The sequence below is a fragment of the Antechinus flavipes genome, chromosome 4 (assembly GCF_016432865.1).
Source record: "Antechinus flavipes isolate AdamAnt ecotype Samford, QLD, Australia chromosome 4, AdamAnt_v2, whole genome shotgun sequence".
NCBI classification, from domain to species: domain Eukaryota; kingdom Metazoa; phylum Chordata; class Mammalia; order Dasyuromorphia; family Dasyuridae; genus Antechinus; species Antechinus flavipes.
Window position 1 is genome coordinate 472,478,904 of NC_067401.1, and position 18,131 is coordinate 472,497,034.

The 18,131-nt window shown below is 61.0% G+C and overlaps 1 protein-coding gene across 3 annotated transcripts in view; it reads left to right on the top strand.

The window, feature by feature from the left end:
* Positions 1 to 1,459: 1,459 nt before the first annotated feature.
* Positions 1,460 to 18,131, top strand: part of SSBP3 (single stranded DNA binding protein 3) — a 120,290-nt gene continuing 103,618 nt past the window's right edge. For 2 of the 3 annotated variants that reach the window (XM_051999624.1, XM_051999625.1), the window contains exons 1-4: positions 1,462 to 1,595; positions 2,688 to 2,760; positions 2,977 to 3,038; positions 7,932 to 8,016. In XM_051999624.1, the coding sequence (XP_051855584.1) occupies positions 1,540 to 1,595; positions 2,688 to 2,760; positions 2,977 to 3,038; positions 7,932 to 8,016 (276 nt within the window). In that variant the 5' untranslated portion in view covers positions 1,462 to 1,539. Of the gene's footprint in view, positions 1,596 to 2,687; positions 2,761 to 2,976; positions 3,039 to 7,931; positions 8,017 to 18,131 lie in introns of all 3 variants that reach the window. The other variant, XM_051999623.1, reaches the window with a different exon arrangement.

The following is an 18,131-nucleotide window of genomic DNA, read 5'->3' on the forward strand; positions in this document are numbered from 1 at the left end:
TATCCAAACAGACAGCCAATCAGCGCTTACACAGCTTTTTCAGCTCGACTCTTTTAAAGGGACAGGACCCGTCGTGTTATATCACATTTAAAGAGAAACGCGCTCTAAAAAAAAAGGAGCATTGGAAATGGGGGAGCAACCCCCTTGACCCCCAATTTCGATTTCTCATCTCGTAGATCCCCACGGGGTGGGCTTTTGGGTGCTTTTCTTTTTAACTGGGGTTCGGTTTCCTAAGTCGAGCCCCCCATCCCTCAGTTTTTCATTGTGCACCTGGGTCACCCCCACAATGGCAAGGGACCCCCCTCCCCCAATGTGGTTCAGTTGAAGTTTCGCGGGTGGCTAGTGCCTGGTTGGCGGGTGGCCTTGGACTCAGGGGGACTCCAGTCCATCCCCCCGCAGTATCCCCTTCGCCTCCATTGGGGAGGGGGCGGGTGAGCCCCCATCGCCCCTAGAGAAGCCTACATTGGGAGGGCCTAGAGGGCAGGGGAAGGATAGTCCCGAGGGAAGGGGTCCCCCCGGCCCCAGCCCCCCGGGGTCGTGCCGGCGCAGCTCCCTCCCGCCGAGGGCAGAGCCCCTCCCCCAGTGCTACAGCCCCCCTCCTACTTCCCTCTCGCTCTCTCTCTAGCTCTAGCTCTTGCTCTCTCTCGCTCTCTCTCCCTCTCTCTCTCGTTCGCTCGCTCTCTATCCCTCTCTCCCTCCTCCCCTCCTTAAAGAGCCCCCGCGCGGCCCCCGCGGGGCAAGCACGCAGCAGCCTCCCCGGCTCAGAGCCGGAGTCGGAGCGGGAGAGCCAGGCGCGGAGCCTGAACGGAGCGGGGCCTGCCTAGCTGCCCGGCCCGGCGGCGGCGGCGGCGGCGGCCCCGAAGCACACACAACGTTGCCACCCCGCTGGCTCGCGAGCCCGCCCCCGGCCGCGCCGATTGGCCGAGGCGCGGATCAATTGTGGAACGTTGACGCCCGCCGCGTTCCATCCTCCCGGGTAGCCACGTTCGGTTGAGCTTCCCAGCAGAGCGGCGGCGGCGGCGACGGAGGAACAGCCCGAGCCCGATTCCGAGCCCGAGCCCGATCCGGAGCCGGAGCCCGAGCCCGAACCCGAGCCCGAGCCCGGCGGAGCCAGCGCTGAGGAAGGAGGCAGGGGCCAGGGCGGAGCGTGCCGCGCCGCGCAGCGGAGCAGCGGCAGCAGCAGCGGCGGCGGCGACATCTGCAGCCGCCCGAGCCCGAGCCCGAGCCCGAGCCGTCCCAGGGCGATGGGGTCGAGGCCGGGGCTGAAGCTTTGACAGCTGGACTGAGCGAGGGAAGGCGCCGGAGCCGCAGCCGCAGCCGCAGCTGCAGCCGGAGCGGGAGCGGGAGCGGGCGCCGGGCCGGGCCGGGCCGGGCCGGAGGGCGGGAGCCAGCGAGCGAGCCGGAGAGAGACGGGGCGAGCGGGGCCGGGGCGGCGGCGGCGGCGGGGAGCTCGAGCCGGGGAACCCCGGGAGGCGGCCAGCGGAGCGGCGGCGGGACCACGATCACGAGCACGACCGCGTCCCCTCCTCGCCGCACATCATGTTCGCCAAAGGCAAAGGCTCGGCGGTGCCCTCGGACGGGCAGGCTCGGGAAAAGTAAGCGGGGTCCCCGGGGCTCGGCGGGGCCGCTGCTGCCGCCGGAGGGGGCGGACGGGCCGCTGTCGCTGCGCCCGAAGGGAGCGGCGCGGGCGAGCGGCGGCCTGGGGTAGGGGCAGCCCCGGGCCAGCCCGGGCTGACGGGCGGGCGGGAGGGCGGCCGAGCAGCCGCTGCCCGACGGGGCCCCCGCTGCCACCCCCTGCCCCGGGCCGCGGGCCGCCAGCGTGCTCCGAGCGCCGCCTCTATTGTTGGGAGTGCAGGGAGGAGGAGCCGGAGCCGGAGCGGGAGCCCGAGCGGGAGCGGGAGCCTGGGGCCCCGGGAAGGGGCGGCCGGGCCGGGGGTGGGCTGGGGGCGAGCGCGGGGGGAGGGGAGGCCGGGCGCCCCGGCTCCGGGGGCCCCGAGTGTGGGGCTCGCGCTCCCAGGTGGGGGCATTTCTGCAGCCCGGATGCCTCCTTTTGTCTGTCCCTCGGTGTGAGTGTGTGTGTGTGAGAGTGTGTGTGTGTGTGTGTGTGTGTGTATGTTTTCATGTGTGCGTGTGTGCACTGGGAAGTGCGTGTTGGAGGCTTTGTTCCGGGGGCCGCAGCACCTTTCCTGCTGCTTTTTGACCCAGCGTCCAGCCCCCTCCCCGACGCCCCCCACTCGCTTTCTGTCTCCGGTGTGCAGGAGGGAGGAGTTGGGGGGTGGGTTAGAGTGGTCAGCCTCAGCCTGCGCTCTTCCCACCTCTGGCGCACATGCCCAAAGCCCTCCAGGGTTCGAGGGGGGCTACCCGGCCGCCGTCTTCCCGGCCGCCCGGGCCTTGGCCGGCCCGCCGAGTGCCCCGGGCCCCGCCGAGACGGCTCGGGCGGCAGAGTTAGCCAGTGAGTTTACTCCGCAGCCAGCCCGTGGTCGGGACGCGGGGGTCCCCACTGGGCTCGCTTTTTGGCCGTCCGCCTCCCGTTCCACTTGCGAGAGAGGGCACTCGCCGGTTCCCAGGCCGAACGGGGTGGGCGGCTGGGGGGTCCTCGGAGGGGGCTGGCTGGGGGTCCTCTGGGAAAGAAGGCTCGCGATTGATCACTTTTCTCCAACTTCTGCCCCCACCCCCACCCCTTGCAGGTTAGCTTTATACGTCTATGAATACTTGCTACACGTGGGAGCTCAGAAGTCCGCCCAGACCTTTTTGTCCGAGGTGAGTGCGCCTGAATCCCGGACCCCCCCCTCGCCTTTTATCCCGATAGCCTTTGTTTTCCCAAGCAGCCGCGGTGGGCACCATTTTGAATTTTTATCACCTTTTGCCATTTATTGCTAGTTTGTCTGCGAGTCCTCCCCCTCCCGGAGGGAGCGGACCCCTAGTTCCCGCTCCGCCTCCAACTCCCTTCTCTCTTTGTTTTTTTCCTGCTTCTAGATCCGATGGGAAAAAAATATCACGTTAGGAGAACCGCCGGGGTTTTTACATTCGTGGTGGTGGTAAGTTGGGGTCTTGGCTCATGACGGTGAACAGCGACTTAGACGGCGGCCCAATTAAAGGCCCGGAGGCAGAGGGAGGCCGCGAAGTTTGGCCCTCTAGGGCTTCGCCCCCGTCCTCGGGAGATGGGGAAATCGAGGCTCCCGATTGGGGGTGGGGGCTGGAGAGGCTTTCATGTTTCCATCCCCTCCCCCCCAGGTGTAGCTGGAATGCTGGGGACTGTGGGAGGAAATGTTGTAAGGCTCTCTTTTTTCGGCCATTCTGCATACTGCTTTAATTAAAGGGAGAGGTGGGGGCGGGGCCGACTACCTCCAGGTCTCGTTTACCTCCTAGGGGCCACCAGCCCCCTTCCTCCCGGTCCCTCAGCTAGCCAGATCGTGCTGGTGGGGGAGAGGGGGGGCGTGATGCGCCTTCCCCTCCCTGCCTTCTCTTCTTCCCTCCTTCTCTTTCCTTCTCTTCTCTCCTTCCCTTCCTTCCTTTCTCTTTTCCTTCTTTCCCTTTCCTTCCCTCCCTTCTTCCTCCTTTCTCTCTTCTCCCCTCCTTTCTCTTTCTCCTTTCCCTCCCTTTTGGTTTTGCTCCTTTCCCCTTCCCTCCTTTCTTGCCTCTCCTCCCTTCTCTCTGTCCTTCCTTCTTTTTTCTTCCTTGCCTTTCTTCTCTCTTCCATCCTTTCTCTTCCTGTCTTCCCTTCACTCCCTCCTTCCTTTTCTCTGTCTGTTTCTCTCACCTCCATGTCGTTTTTTCCGTCCCTTGCTGTCTTTGATGACTCTCTCTCTTCTCCCCCTCCCGTCTCCCTCTCAGTCCAAGTCTGTATCTGTCTCTGTAGACATACTGTTTGTTTCCTCCTGAAGGGCCAGCCTCCTTCTCTGATGCTCCAGGATGACCAGTGTTCTCCTCCCCTGGCACTCTGGCAGCCGCCTCTCCCCTTCCCCCCCTGAGCTGTCCATCTTTCACTGTTACAGAGAATACAGACTGCAGCATTTTGCAGGGGGGGCTCCCGTGGTTTGGGGGGGGCTCTTTATATAGCAGCAAGACTTTGTTTGCAGCCTGCTACAAACCTTAGTGTCTTTGGGGGATTTAATTTGCCTTTTAATTATTCGGTGAAGTAGCTAGAGCAGCCAAACACTCGCTTTTCTCACAGAAGATTTTCAGCAGCACCTCCAAGCCTTGTGGGGCCCAATCTGGAGGGAGAAGTTGAGCTTTTTGCCCCCAAACCCCTTTGGGGTAGAATGTGGGGAAATTCTAAAATGAAAGGATTTGGACCTGTGCTTATTTTCATCCTTATGCTTTCCTTAATATGGACAGCTCTGAAGGACCCTCCCCCTGTAGCCATGAGTGCCCGGGATCATGGGGAGCTTAAGTTTAACCTGAGTCACTTGGCCAGCTGGTGCGGGGACTTAGCCCCGGGGCCTCCCCAGGCCTGGAACCCCATCTTCCTGTCCACGAAAGCTCCCTCTATCACGTCAGAAAACAGCGTGGCAGTTTGTGGTACAAGAGCATTACAGCTCTGAGGTGCCGGGGTGGGGGTGGGGGGCTTATTGCCAGCGCCATTTTCCTCCAAATCTTCATCCGTGGGGACCGTAGAGTGTAGGGAGGGCAGGAGCCCCAGACTCCCACTGAAAGTTCTCTTGACCACCTGTGGGAACCGGTGCAGCCAAATGAGCTACTTTCCCCGATTTCAGAACTAGTCTGTGGCTCCTCACTTTTAGGAACAGCAGCATTTTGAGGGGGGCTGGGAAAGAGCCAGGCTTGTTTTTAGGTTGGCAGAGGTGGTTCTGGCAGGACTGGGGGGGCTGTTTTGGTCTCTGGAGTCCAAATCCTGGCTTCCACTGCCTTTCTTCTCCCTTCCCCCTGCTGCCATCAGGCTGTGAACCTGCTTGTTCCTGTTCTGTCCTTCGGGCACCTCCCCTGGAGGCGAGGTGCACAGGTGTGGCCCGGGGGCTGTGCACACACTGGCTCACCAGGCTGGATGGGCATGCCAGGGGCGGGCACTGGGGTGACTTGGTTCTCTGTCTGTTCTCTCTCTCTCTCTCTCTCTCTCTCTTTCTCTTTTCCCTTTCTCTTCCCCTTTTTCTTTCTTTCCTCTCTCTTTCCCCCTCTGTCTCCCCTCTTTCCTCCTCTCTTTCTCCCTCCCCCCCCCCCCCACTGGCCATTAGTTGCTACAGAGAGTTTTTTTGAGCCCTGTGCCCAGCTGGGCATGTAGTCCCGGGCCGGCTGGTGAAAGTCGCATCTGTTCAGCAAAACCTTAGAAAAACACCGTGATGAAGGCTGATAATGTCTGCGGTGTTTCCGTGAGGTCACGTGGATGGAGGTCTAGGACAGCGTGGCGGGTGGATGCTGGACTTGGCGTCAAGGCCCGAGTTCAAATCCACTCACAGACACTGACTAGCCGCGTGACTCTGGGCAAGACATTCTCCTAGCCTCAGTTTCCTTGTCTGTAAAACGGAGATCACGACCGAAGGATCAGAGAGACGATCTGGGTCAAGTGCCTTTGCAAACTTTTTATGCAGAACCTGATTTTTAAAAATTGCCGTCAGTGTCATCCCCCTCCATTACCCGTGGGACTTGGGGCAGGAGCTGTCCAACCTTCCAGAGGGATGGATGAGACCACATTAATCCGGAGGGCCTCTTCACACTGTCTCGGGCCGGGAGACTGCTCCAGGGGAAGGAGGGAGAATTAGGGGGTTTTAAAATTTTAAGCTGGGGGGGAGGGGGCAGAATTTTCACCCCTGAGAGAGTCAGGGAAACCCTACTCTGTCCCTTGGCAATGCACCTGCTTTGGCTTTCTGGCCTGGGACTTGCCAGGACTTTTACTATTTCACCATAAAAGGGAGAAATACCTGGTTGCCATGAGAACCTCTGGGTAATTGGTATGCATTCTTGGGTGGGTGGGTGGGTGGGTGGGAGAAATGCTTCTGGCCTCCAGTCCTTCCCTGCAGAGCCATTATGTGTGTGCGTGGGGCTGGGGGTGGGGGAAGGGGGGGCTCGGGCCTCCTGCTCGATTCTGCCCGCCCTCCCCCCTCATCCCGGCCTCTGTCATGGGCCACTCTGTGCCTTTTAAAATGTCTCGGGACGCGATAATTTTGTTTCACAAACTGCCCTTAGGAGGAGGCCGGGAAGAGCGGGGCCCGAGTCTCAGGGGTCAAAGGATCTTGCGTGTAGAGCCCGGAGGGTGGTAACTGCCCCCCCATCCCCTTTCACAGATTGGGAAACTGAGCTCAAACTTGGGCAGAAGGCAGAGGAAGCTGGGTTTTAATCCATTCTCCTCGGAGCTGATCCATCGGCAGACATCTGTCGGTCCCCTGCCTGCAAGCCGGGCTCTGCCTTAAGCCCTGGGATTGCGAGAGAATTCCAGGGGGCCCTGGGCCAGTTTCGAGTCCAACTTGTGATGATCCTGGGGGTGACGGGGCCCGAGGGGACGAGCCTTCCCTTGCAGGGAATCGACTTCGCCAAGATCAGCGAGGCGGCAGCTGGAATTCCAGGCCGCTGGCCCCCTGCAGCCCGATGATCTTGGACAGAGTCCCTCAGTTTTGTCCTCTGGGGAATGGGGATGATAACGGCTCCTGGCCTTGGAGTTTTATAAATGGTGTCATAATATCATACACGGGATGGTAAAGGACTTCAGAGGGTGCTCCCCAAAACCCCATTTTACAGAAAGGGAAACTGAGGCTTAGGCTAGTCATCAGAGTCCGATCTTGCCACCAGGTTGTGCTTATGTTATTCGTTAGATTAACTTTCAGGGGTGTCTGTGTGTATGTGTGGGCATATGCACATATAAAGCATGTATGTACGTGTAGATGTGTAGATGTATATATGTACGTGTGTATACAAGTGTGTGGGAATGTGTATGTATGTATATATGTGTATATGTATGTAGATGTGTGTTGTGTGTGTATATATGTGTATGAGTGTGTGGGTGTATGTATATTATGTATATGTATGTACACGTGTATATAAGTGTATGTACACATACGCTTATGGGTGCATACATGTATGTGTGTATATCATTGGTGTGTGTACATATATGTGTTTGTATAAGTGAATGGTATATGTGTGTGTATGGGATAAGTAGATGTGCATGTATGCATATGTACGTATGTGTGTGGGTATATGTATTTACAAACATATGTGTGTACATATATTTAGATGTGTTTTGTGTGTGTATATGTGTTTATATACACATGTGTATACACATGTAGATATGTATGCATGTGTGTTTATATGTACATATGTGTGTCTATGTATAGGTGTGTACATATGTATATAAGCGTGGGTATATGTAAGTGTATAGCTATAATACTTATATGTACACATGTGCATGTAAGTGTGGGTTTATGTACTTATGTATACATGTAGATGCATATGGGTGTGTATATATAGATTGTGTGTGTATGCATGTGTGTATGTATAAGTATGCAGGAATGTGTATATAAGTACTCGCATGCATGTGTGTAAATATAAGTGGTTTATACCTGCACACATGTAGACATATGTATACACATAACTCCACGTGTGTGTACGAGTGCGCTTAGATGTACACGTGTATGTGTATACATAAATATAAATAAATAAATAAAATGTTTGGATATGTATGTATATGTGTGTGTGTGTCTAGATACATGTGTGTGTATAAGTGTATGTGTAAGTGAGTTTATCTGCATGTGCACACATACATACATGCGTGTATTGTGTAGGTGCGTAGGTATGTGTATAAGTACGTGTATGAGTAAGCATGTGAGCAAATGTAGAGATGTGTGTACATGTACACATGCATGTATGTGTGTGCGTGTGTAGGTAATATTTAGGTGGCGTGTGTGGGTGTGCACAGGTGGGGGGTATGCGTACAGACAAGCGTGGGGGGCCCTTGGTGACCGGACCCTGTCTGACTCTCCCCGCAGCGTTTTCTGGGACCTTTACTGTGCCGCCCCCGAGAGGCGAGACACCTGTGAGCATTCGAGTGAAGCGAAGGCCTTCCACGATTACGTGAGTAACTGTTTCTAATCCGCGTGACCGTCACGGGCTGGCCGAGCTCTGCCCCCCGACCTGGCGCGCTCCTGCGCTGCCTCGGGGACCCTTCCGTCGGCCGTGTCGCCCCCTCTGGGGGCTGCATAACAGGTCTCGGGGGGCGTGCTCTGGGAAACGGAGTCCTGGCTCTGCTTGGGGGGCTCAGCGTCCCCCACAGTGCCGGGGAGGAGAGCAGGGAGGCTGCGCTGTTGGGACGTTTGTCCTGGGGCATCAGAAAGCTGGGGCTCCTGTCAGAAATGGCGATGCTTTTTTGGGTTCCTCACGCGCCTTCTGAACTCGCTCCTTCCTTGAATGCGAAGGGCTCAGGTCTGATCCAGGGAAGTTCCTTCCCCCCAAGCTGCCTCTGGTGTCCGCGGTGCTGATTGGGGGGGGAGGGGGAGGGTGGTTCTTGCTGGAATTGTCGCGAGGGGAGGAACGCAGCGGGCGCCGAGCCCCACCCCAGGCTAAGTGCGCGTCGGTGTTCCTGGGGGGCCGGAGGCCCACGACGTACAGCCGGGCTCGCTCCGGGCTTGGGCCGGGCCCGAGGCGCCGGGCTGTCGGGTGACTCGGCGGGCTCCTGGCCGGCTTTTGGCGAGTGCCTGTAGAGAGGGAAGTGGCGGCCTCGCGCCTCGTTGGGGGTGGGGTGGAGAGGACGCCGCCGTCTTGGCAGCGGCCGCGCGTGGTCGCCTGCTCCCCGAGGGGCCGAAGATGGGGCGGCGGGCGAGGGGCGGAGAAAGCGTGAGGGAGGCCGGGTCCCTCCCGGCTCGGGCGCTCTTCCTCGAGGAGTCGGGGCCCGCTGCTGTTTCTCCTGGGGACGGGCAGGAGAGCAAAGTCAGGTTTGGGTGTGAAGAGGCTGACGCGGGCCTGGTGAACTGGACCGGGGTTCTGTCGCAGGCCTGGTGAACTGGACCGAGGTTCCAAGGCAGGCCTGGTGAACTGGACCGGGGTTCCGAGGCGGGCCTGGTGAACTGGACCGGGGTTCCGAGGCGGGCCTGGTGAACTGGCTCGTAAACTGGACCGGGGTTCCGAGGCGGGCCTGGTGAACTGGACCGGGGTTCCGAGGTGGGCCTGGTGAACTGGACCGGGGTTCCGAGGTGGGCCTGGTGAACTGGACCGGGGTTCCGAGGCGGGCCTGGTGAACTGGACCGGGGTTCCGAGGCGGGCCTGGTGAACTGGACCGGGGTTCTGTCGCAGGCCTGGTGAACTGGACCAGGGTTCCGAGGCGGGCCTGGTGAACTGGACCGGGGTTCTGAGGTAGGCCTGGTGAACTGGACCAGGGTTCCGAGGTGGGCCTGGTGAACTGGACCGGGGTTCTGTCGCAGGCCTGGTGAACTGGACCGGGGTTCTGTTGGGAGAACCCCGTTCTATTGGGGGCTCTCGCAGCTGGAGAGTGAGTGGGGAAGGCCGGGAAGTCCTGCCTGACTCGAGCTTCTCCCCCCCAGGGGCCTGGGCCTGCTGCCCCCAGGTTGGGCGTTTTCCGCGCCCCGTGAGTGGGTCTCGTGGTGTCGCCGTTCTCTCGCCCTCAGATTTACAGCTGACTTGACCAAGTGCATCATGGGACTATTGGGTAAAGGCGCCGGCCTTGTTTGCCGCCATATTGAAATAAGGGGACAGCGCAGCGAGCCCGCCAGGGCCTAGAGTCCTAGCCCTCAGCCCTGGAGGAGACCCCGAGAGACCTCGGAAGCTCCGTGTTACGCCCGAGGAGCCCGGTTCCCGAGCCCGGCCGGGCGCCTCTCTGTGAGCAGCTCCCTCGGGGCGGGAGGCCTGGGGCCACCTCCCAGCTGGGACCCTGGCCTGGCAGGTGGAGTCGCGTGTTATTAAGCGCCTGCTGTGTGACGAGCGCTGGGAGACAGAGACGGGCGAGAGCGTGGAGTCCGAGGGGAGCCGGCGCAGGGAGACGGGCCGGGGGAGACCCAGGGTCCCCCGGAGGGAGGCTGGTTGGGGGCCAGAGAGCAGGAAGGGCGCGCGGCCCGGCCCGTCCTCCCCACCTCGGGGCCGCCGCAGGCTCGCGCTCCCAGAAGGCGGCTTCTGTGCGCGTCCTCCCCCCGCTCCGAGTTCTTCCGGGGTCCCCACCTACCGCCCTTGGCCAGAGATGGGGGCTTCTCTCCTGCTCCCCACTTGTCCTGAGGTCGCCTGCTGCTCCGAGGTTCCGGGGTTCTGTCCACAGCTTCCCTCCCGTCCCCGCGCTCCCTTCCCCTTCCTCGCTGTCCGGGTCACGCTTCGGGGCCCGGCACGGGCCCCCTGGCCTCCTGACGGCTCCTTGGTCCACCTCGGCTGGTCCGGAGTCGTCCGTCCCCCTCGTCTGGCGTCGTTCTCTGAGCATTAGCGTTTGTCTTGTGATAGTGCTCGCTCCCCGTCCTCCTGAGAGTGAGAACTGGAGTGCGTGTGGAGTCTGGGCGTGTGTAAGTGAGGCTGTATTGTGTGTGGGTAAGAGTGAGTGTGAGTGTGCAGGCGAGTGTGAGTGTGCATGAGTGTGAGCGTGAGTGTGCATGAGTGAGCATGAGAAAGTTCTGAGTGTATGAGTGCGCATGAGTGCAAGAGTACATGAGCGTGCATTGAATGCAAGAGTGCACGAGTATGAGCACGTGAGTGTGAGCACGAATGTGCAAGTGTATAAGTGCACGTGAGTGCTGAGTGCATAAGAGTGCACATGAGTGCAAGAGTCCATTGAGTGTGAGAGTGCATGAGTGTGAGCACATAAGTATGAGTGTGCAAGAGTACACGAGAGTGCGCTGAGTGCACATGAGTGTGTGAGAGCATGGTGCATGTGAGTGTGAGTGAGAACATGTGAATGTGCAAGAGTGCATGTGAGCGTGCAAGAGTGCGTGTGAGTGAGAGCATGAGAGTGTGAGTACAAATGTGCGAGTGTAAGTGCATGTGAGTGTAAGTTCTGAGTGCATAAGAGTGCACATGAATGCAAGAGTCCATGTGAGTGTGAGAATGTGCTTGAGTGAGCACATGAGTGAACATGCAAGAATACATGTGAATGCATTGAGTGCACATGAGTACAAGAGTGCATGTGAGTGTGAGTTCGAGCACGTGAGTGTGAGAGCGTGTGAGTGTGAGTGTGCAAGAGTACATGTGAATGCATTGAGTGCACATGAGTGTGAGAGCACGTGAGTATGAGTGTGAGAGCATGTGAGTGTGAGTAGGAGTGTGAGTGCAAGAGTGCATGAGTGTGAGAGCACATGAGTGTGCGAGAGTGCACATGAGTGTGAGTAGGAGTGTGCGAGAGTGAGTGTGAGAGCAGGTGAGTAGGAATGTGCGAGAGTGAGTGTGCATATGAGTGTGAGCACATGAGTGTGCAAGCGTGCACGTGAGTGTGAGTAGGCGTGTGCGAGAGTGAGTGTGAGAGCAGGTGAGTAGGAGTGTGCAAGAGTGAGTGTGAGAGTGCACGTGAGTGTGAGTAGGCGTGTGCGAGAGTGAGTGTGAGAGCAGGTGAGTAGGAGTGTGCAAGAGTGAGTGTGAGAGTGCATGTGAGTGTGCGAGAGTGCGTGTGAGTGTGAGTAGGAGTGTGCGAGAATAAGTGTGTGTGAGAGTGCACATGAGTGTGAGTAGGAGTGTGTGAGTGTGAGTAGGAGTGTGCGAGAGTGCGTGTGAGTGTGAGAGTGCGTGTGAGTGGGAGTGTGCGAGAGTAAGTGTGAGTGTGAGAGTGCACATGAGTGTGAGAGCGTGTGAGTGTGAGTAGGAGTGTGCGAGAGTGCGCGTGAGTGTGAGAGTGCATGTGAGTGTGAGTAGGAGTGTGCGAGAGTGAGTGTGAGTGAGCGCGCGCGCCCCTCCCCCAGCGCGGGCGCCCGAAGCCCCGGGACAGGCCGCCGGTCCGGAGAAGCCGCCGCGCGAGCAGGAAGCCGCCCTGGGCCGCAGGGCCGGGCCGGGGGATTCGAAGACTGAATTCCAGTAACTGGAACAGTTAACTCACATTAGGCAACCTGCTTCAGCTCGCCCAGCAAGTTGGCTAATGTGAGTTCACTGATCCGGTTTCCTCCTCTGTGGAAGAGAATGTCCGATCCTTGAGGGCGGGAGCCTGGCCGGCCGCCCTCCACCTCGCCTCCCCCCGCGGCGCCCGCGGGCCCTGCCCTGGCTTTGGGGGCCGCGGAGTCTGGGGCTGGGGGGCGACGGGGAGAGAGGCGCCGCGGCTCCGGCCGAGCCCCCGTGATCGGCCCCACGGCCGCCGTCGGCGCGTCTCCGTCCGTCCCGTTCGCCGCGTCGGGAGCCGGGCCCCTGGGGCGGGGGGGGGGCCCAGAAGGCTGCGGGGCCAGCGTGCCCTCGGCGGGGGCGGCCCCCGTGCCCCCGCCAGCTCTCCCTCCTGGCAGGCTCGGCGCCGAGGGGAGGCTCTGCCAGGCCGGTGCCCGGTTGCCACAAGGGCTGGGGGCTCCGTTTCTTCCCAAAGCTGTCTGACCCTGGGGGACGGCGGCACCCCCCCCGGCCGGGCCCCCCCGTTTCCCCGGGGCTGCCAGACTGCTTGAGCTGCGGCTCATTGGCTCCGGGATCGCCGCCCGCCGGTTCCCTCATGGGCCTCGAGTGGAGACGAGACCCCAAGCGGGCCGGGCCCGGCAGCGGGGCCCCTCGGGCAGCGCTCGTGCTCCTCACACGGGCCGGGGGGCTGGGAGTCTGGGGGATTGTTACAGGAGACCCCGTTTGTGGCCGGCGTTTCTGTGGGGGGTGAGGATGAGCGGCGCTCCTCGCCGAGAGAGCAGCCTCACCCGGAGTTCTTGCACTGTGATGATTGAAGCTCAGGGAGGAGCCCCCCGGGGTGGTGCCCAAGGGTCCCGGCCCCAATCACGACTTTGCCGCTTAGTGGTCGCTTCCTGTGAGCCTCAGTTTGGTCGTCTGTAAGATGGGGCCAGCGCTCAGTGAAGCGGGGGTCCCTCTGGGCCCCGGGATCCCCAAGAGAAGTCTTGGGGCCCGCGAGCCACAGCCCCGTCCTCCGGGCTCTTTGTGCCGTTTTCCCTCCACTGGGACAAATGGGGGTTGGACTGAAAGGGTCGGGGGCCGGGATGGGGGGGTCGCCGGGGAAGTTCCCCCCGCGAGGGAGGAGAGGCTGAGGAGGGGGAGCCCCCGTGGGGACCCCGAGATCCTGAGGAGCTGGGCCTGGAGAGAGGCCGAGAAGGGCCCTGCCCTCGGACGCGGAGCCTTGCTTCCCACAAGGGGCGGCTTTAGACGCTCTCTGAGGTCTCGCGCACTTGTGGGATCTGTCCCTTTGGCCAGCCTTGGGGGGGAGGCGGCCCCACTGCCATCCAAAAGCAGCCCCCCCAGCAGGGGCCCAGGACCCCTCGGGGTGCGGACGGGCCGGCCCCCAGGAGGTGGCCCCGAGCAGCCCTTTCTGGGCCCTGCGAGTTCTCACTTTCAGGATGACTGGGGGGGGGGGGGGGCTCTCTGCGCCTTGAATGAATGAATGAGTTTTCTGTTGGGCTGAGGGGGGAGGGGAAGAGTGGGCCTGAATGGGCTGGGGGGCCCCAGCCTGTGTGGGCGGCTGGTGTAAAGGAGGTTTTTCTCAGAGATTTCCTTTAAAACCCTGGGGCTTGTGGGGGCGAATGTGGACTTTCCCACACTCCTCCAGGGCAGCTTCCCGGAATGGGCTCGGTCAGCGGGGTCGAGGGGTGCCCAGAGTGGCCGCCTGCTGCCGCCGGGCCCGGCCCCTTTCAGCCGGTAAGCACTTAATAAGCACCTCCTGTGTACGCAACAAGTGGCGTCTCCCTCCTCGCCTTGGGCGGGGGCTACAGACAAGTCACTGCCCCGAGTCCCACATACGCCAAGTAAGCTTGCGGGGCGGAGAGCCTGGGACTGGCAGCGGGAGGAAGGGCCCGGGAGGAAGGGCCAGGAGTGCGCGCCCAGCGGGGCCGGCCCTTGCAAAGGCGGGAGGTGGGACGGGCTTTGGCCAGAGCTGCAGGAAGTCGGGGGGGACTGAAAGCGGGAGCGGCCCCGGAGCCCCCCGGGGGTCTCTGGGACCATGGGAGTGTTTCCCGGGGCCGGGAGCCGGGCTTGGCCGCAGGAGCTTCCGGGCAGACCGAAGCGGAGCGGGCTGGGGGCACAGCGGGGGAGCCTGGGGGAGGGGGTCTGCGAGGGCTGGGAGACGGGCAGGAGGGGCTCTGGGCGGCCCCTCCCATCTCCCCGAATCTGTGACGGTTTCCATTTGCTGATAAAACGAGGATTGTCTCCCCCACTGTACAGATGGGGAAACTGAGGCTGGGAGGTCAGACTCTAACGTAGCTTTAGATTTTAATCTAAGTTTTATAGCAGGGAAACTGAGGCTGGGAAGTCACGCCCACTTCTCTTTACGCCGACTGCCACGCTAACGGAATTTTGGAGCTTTTCTGTTTTTCTGAAAAAGCAAAAACCTGCCTTCCCCTCCCGCCTCCACTCGCGCCCCTTTTCCCTCTCGTTTAGAAGGCCAGAAAAACCACTGGAAGGGGACGGGTTTATGTAGTCGAGCAAAGCCGAGCCCCCCCAGATCCTCGGCCGCTGAAGCTGAATTTGCAGCTTTTCCCAAGTTTGCTGCGGCCCGGGGCTCGCCCGGTGGCCCCCCGTGGCCCCCTTCCCTCTGGGGCTGCTCGGGGGGCTGGGGGCTTCCTGTTGTAGCTGCCTCGGCCGGAGAAGACCCCTGTCCGGGGGGGGCCGGGCCCGCTCTCCCTCTTTCACTCTCACCTCCCCCTTTTCTCTGCCTTCGTTCCCTCGTTTTCGGCTCGTCTGTGGAAGGCTTCCCTTGGCCGGCTGGGACCCCCGTGGCCAGCTGGGACCCCTGCTCCTTGTCGGGGCCCGGGGGCAGCTTGGGATGGGCCCCCCGCCGGGGGCCGCGATGGGACTTTCCCAGCACGAGGGGGCATTTCAGGCGCCGCGTCCTCCCCGAAGTGGCCAGTTGACGCCGGCTCCCGAGCGCTCCCACATCGGGAAGCCAATACAATTTGAGTTAGCGGTGATGGCTGCCACTTTAAATACCGCAGTGAATTTCTGTCAAACGGCTAATCCCGAGGAGGGGGATTTTCAGAAAACCTGATCATCGCAACAACTCCGCTCAATTTTGACCTCGAGCTACAGAAAATGAACTTAAATCTAGTGGATGTCGCGGCCGCCTTCGCGGGCGTTCGTTACTCTGCGCGGCCCCGGCCGGCAGGAGGCGGGGGAGGGAGGTCCGAGGTCAGAGTCGCGCCCCGGGGGGCGGACGAGGGGGGCTCTGCCCGGGCCCTGTGGAGGGTGGGGAAGGTGGGGGCTGCTTCCAGAAGCCCCTCCCTGGGGGAGGGGGCGGGGGAGGCCCGCTGTGGCGCCCGCCCCCGCTGACTGGAGCCCCCTCCCCCGGGGGTCTTTGAGCACAGCTTCGGCACGGAGGGTCCCAGATTCCAGAGCCCCCTGGCGCCGGGGACTTGGGGGTCTCGGCTCACTCGCCTTGGGACATTGGGACAAGTGGTCTCTGAGAACCCTCCCTGCCTCGTTCTCTGAGTTTGGGTTGGGGGGAAACGCTGATGAGGAGAAGCCGTAATGACTGCCCAGGAGCACTCTGGGAAATCGACTCAGGGCCTTTTAAGAAAAGGTGAGCGTTCTGGGTTCGAATTCTGGCTGCGGCGGTGCCCCCCGACGAGCGCTCCGAAGGGCATGGGAAGTGAGAGCTGGAGGTCATCGGATACTGCCCTGAGGAAACGGCCCGGGAGAGGGGCCGGAGTCCCCCCGCTGGGGGCTCTCCGAGGCTGGGTTTGGGCTCGGCTTTTCTGGACCCCCCGGTCCCGGCGCGCGGTTCCTTAGGCTCCCACCTGTTTTTGAACGTCGCCTCGTTATTCCCTGTACAGTGGAGGGGCAGCTCTCTTGGGGCCTGTTGGGAAAAAGGGCCAGGGACGAGGCTGGCTTTTGTCCCGAGCATCCCTCAGAGCGTCGCGGAGAGAGCGCAGACCCTTCGGTTCCGTCCCTTTGGGCTCGGTCTGGAGTGGGGGCTGCTAGTGACTCACGAGGGATCCAGAAGGAGAAGGAAGGGGACGGACCTTTTTGTGGTGGTCCGGAGTGGGGGCCGCTCAGGAGGAGGGCGAGGGTGGTCCGGAGTAAGGGGCCGCTCACAAGGAGAAGGAAGGGGACGGGCCTTTTTGGGGTGGTCCGGAGTGGGGGCCGCTCAGGAGGAGGGCGAGGGTGGTCCGGAGTGGGGGCCGCTCAGGAGGAGACGAGGGTGGTCCGGAGTAAGGGGCCGCTCACAAGGAGAAGGAAGGGGACGGGCCTTTTTGGGGTGGTCCGGAGTGGGGGCCGCTCAGGAGGAGGGACAGGACGGCCTCCCAGCAGCCGAGCCCGCGCCCCTCACGGCTCCCCCCGACGGGGCCGGCGGGCGCGGGGCCCACTCCCGGGGAAGCTGCTGCAGGTGCCGGGCGGCGGCGGCTCTGGAGCGCTCGGAGAGGCGGTTATTGATGACAGGCCCGCCACGGAGGTCAGGGTGGGAGCTGTTTGCCGGAGCCTTTGCAATGGGAATCCTAAATATTTATCCTGTTCCGTCCCTAATGAAAACAAATTGTCAACAGTTGTTCAGTAACTGACTAAATTAAAATCTGTAATTAGTCAATTAGATTAAAGAGTTGGCACAACCTGATTGTATCATGCTGGTTAGGTTATTAAGAGAAAGGGTGTGATTTTTAATTACTGAATGCTAATTTTGACAGTTTCAAATAGAAACAGACGTGTGGGCTTTTCCTCCCTTTCCCCCTTCCCTTCCCCTAATTCTGGGTGACTTGGAAAGGCGCAGAAATATGTAAATTCACTTTCATTGGGGGAAAACCCCCAAATCTCAAAGTTCTTCTCCGGGGGAGACGCTTTAGCCAAAAGAAAGAAAGAAAGGAGTGGATGGAGAAATGAGCCCAAAGGGAGCGGGAGGGAGCAGGCGCGGGGGGAGGAGGGCGTGGAGGACGGGGCTTCCAGAGAGAGCGAGGGCTCGCGCTGGAAGGGCCTTGGGGGCCGCCTCCCCCACTGCCTGAAGGTCAGGAGCTGAGACTTGAACTCGGCTCCCGTGATTCCCGGTTCCACCGACCTTGCCGCGTAGGGAATGGCCGAGCATTTGTGCCCTGAGTGCCTGGGACGGTGTTTGGGGACCGGGGGGAGATGCTGGACAGGGCTGTGGGTGAGCGAGTCCCGCCGCTCACTCGGGCGCTCGGACCAGGAGCCGGGGTGTCCGGGAAGTGGCAAAGCCCGGGCTGGCCGGTCGGGACCTCCTGGTGTGAAAGGTCAGACCCGGAACAGACAGGGAAGGTCGGAGCTGGGAGGAGCCTAGAACAAGGGGTGGCAGGGGACCTAGAACAGGGATGTCAGGGCTGGGAGGAGCCTAGAACAGGGGGTGGCAGGGGACCTAGAACAAATGGTGGCAGGGCTGGGAGGAGCCTAGAACAGGGGGTGGCAGGGGACCTAGAACAAATGGTGGCAGGGCTGGGAGGAGCCTAGAACAGGAGGTGTTGGGTCTGGGAGGAACCTAGAACAAGACATGTCAAGGCTGAGCCACAGAACACAGAAGGGCCAGACTGGGTCCAAGAGGCCGGAGCTCCCAGAACCTGGCCAAGCAGAGCCATTAACCCGGCAGGGCCCGCTGGCGGCTTCCAGGCCCGGTTCCCCAACTGACTGGGCAGGGCTGCCTTTGAGACTTGAAGTGTGCTCCGGGGTCAGAAACGTCCCCCTCCCGGTGTCTTTGCCTCCGGACTCCCTCTCGCTAATACTAGGGAACTGTTGAAGAAAATGGGAAGAGGAAGCAGCTCCGTTCTCACCAGAAAACCGTCGCAGCGTCTCTTTTGAGAGGGTTTCCCTGCCTCGATCTCCTTTATTAAAGTTTCCTTTTTATTCTGAGGTGAAGCCCCCGCCCTCCCCCAGACCGCGGACCTCTCCCCTCGTTCCCGGAGCCGGGCCCGGGCGGTCGTTCTGCGCGTGGCGGGTTTGGTGCGGGAGGGAGCGGGAAAGTGGCTGGGGATGATCCCGCGGCCTTGGCGTGCAGCCCCCGTGGGCCCCACTTCTGCCGAGGAGGAGGAGGAGCGCCCTCGCCGCCTTCCCACACTGAGCTCCCGATCACTCCACAACTTTCTGGTTTTTCACCGTTTCTCGGTCGCGTCACGTTTTGTTTGGTTAAAAGCTAGTTGTGGGACAGAGCC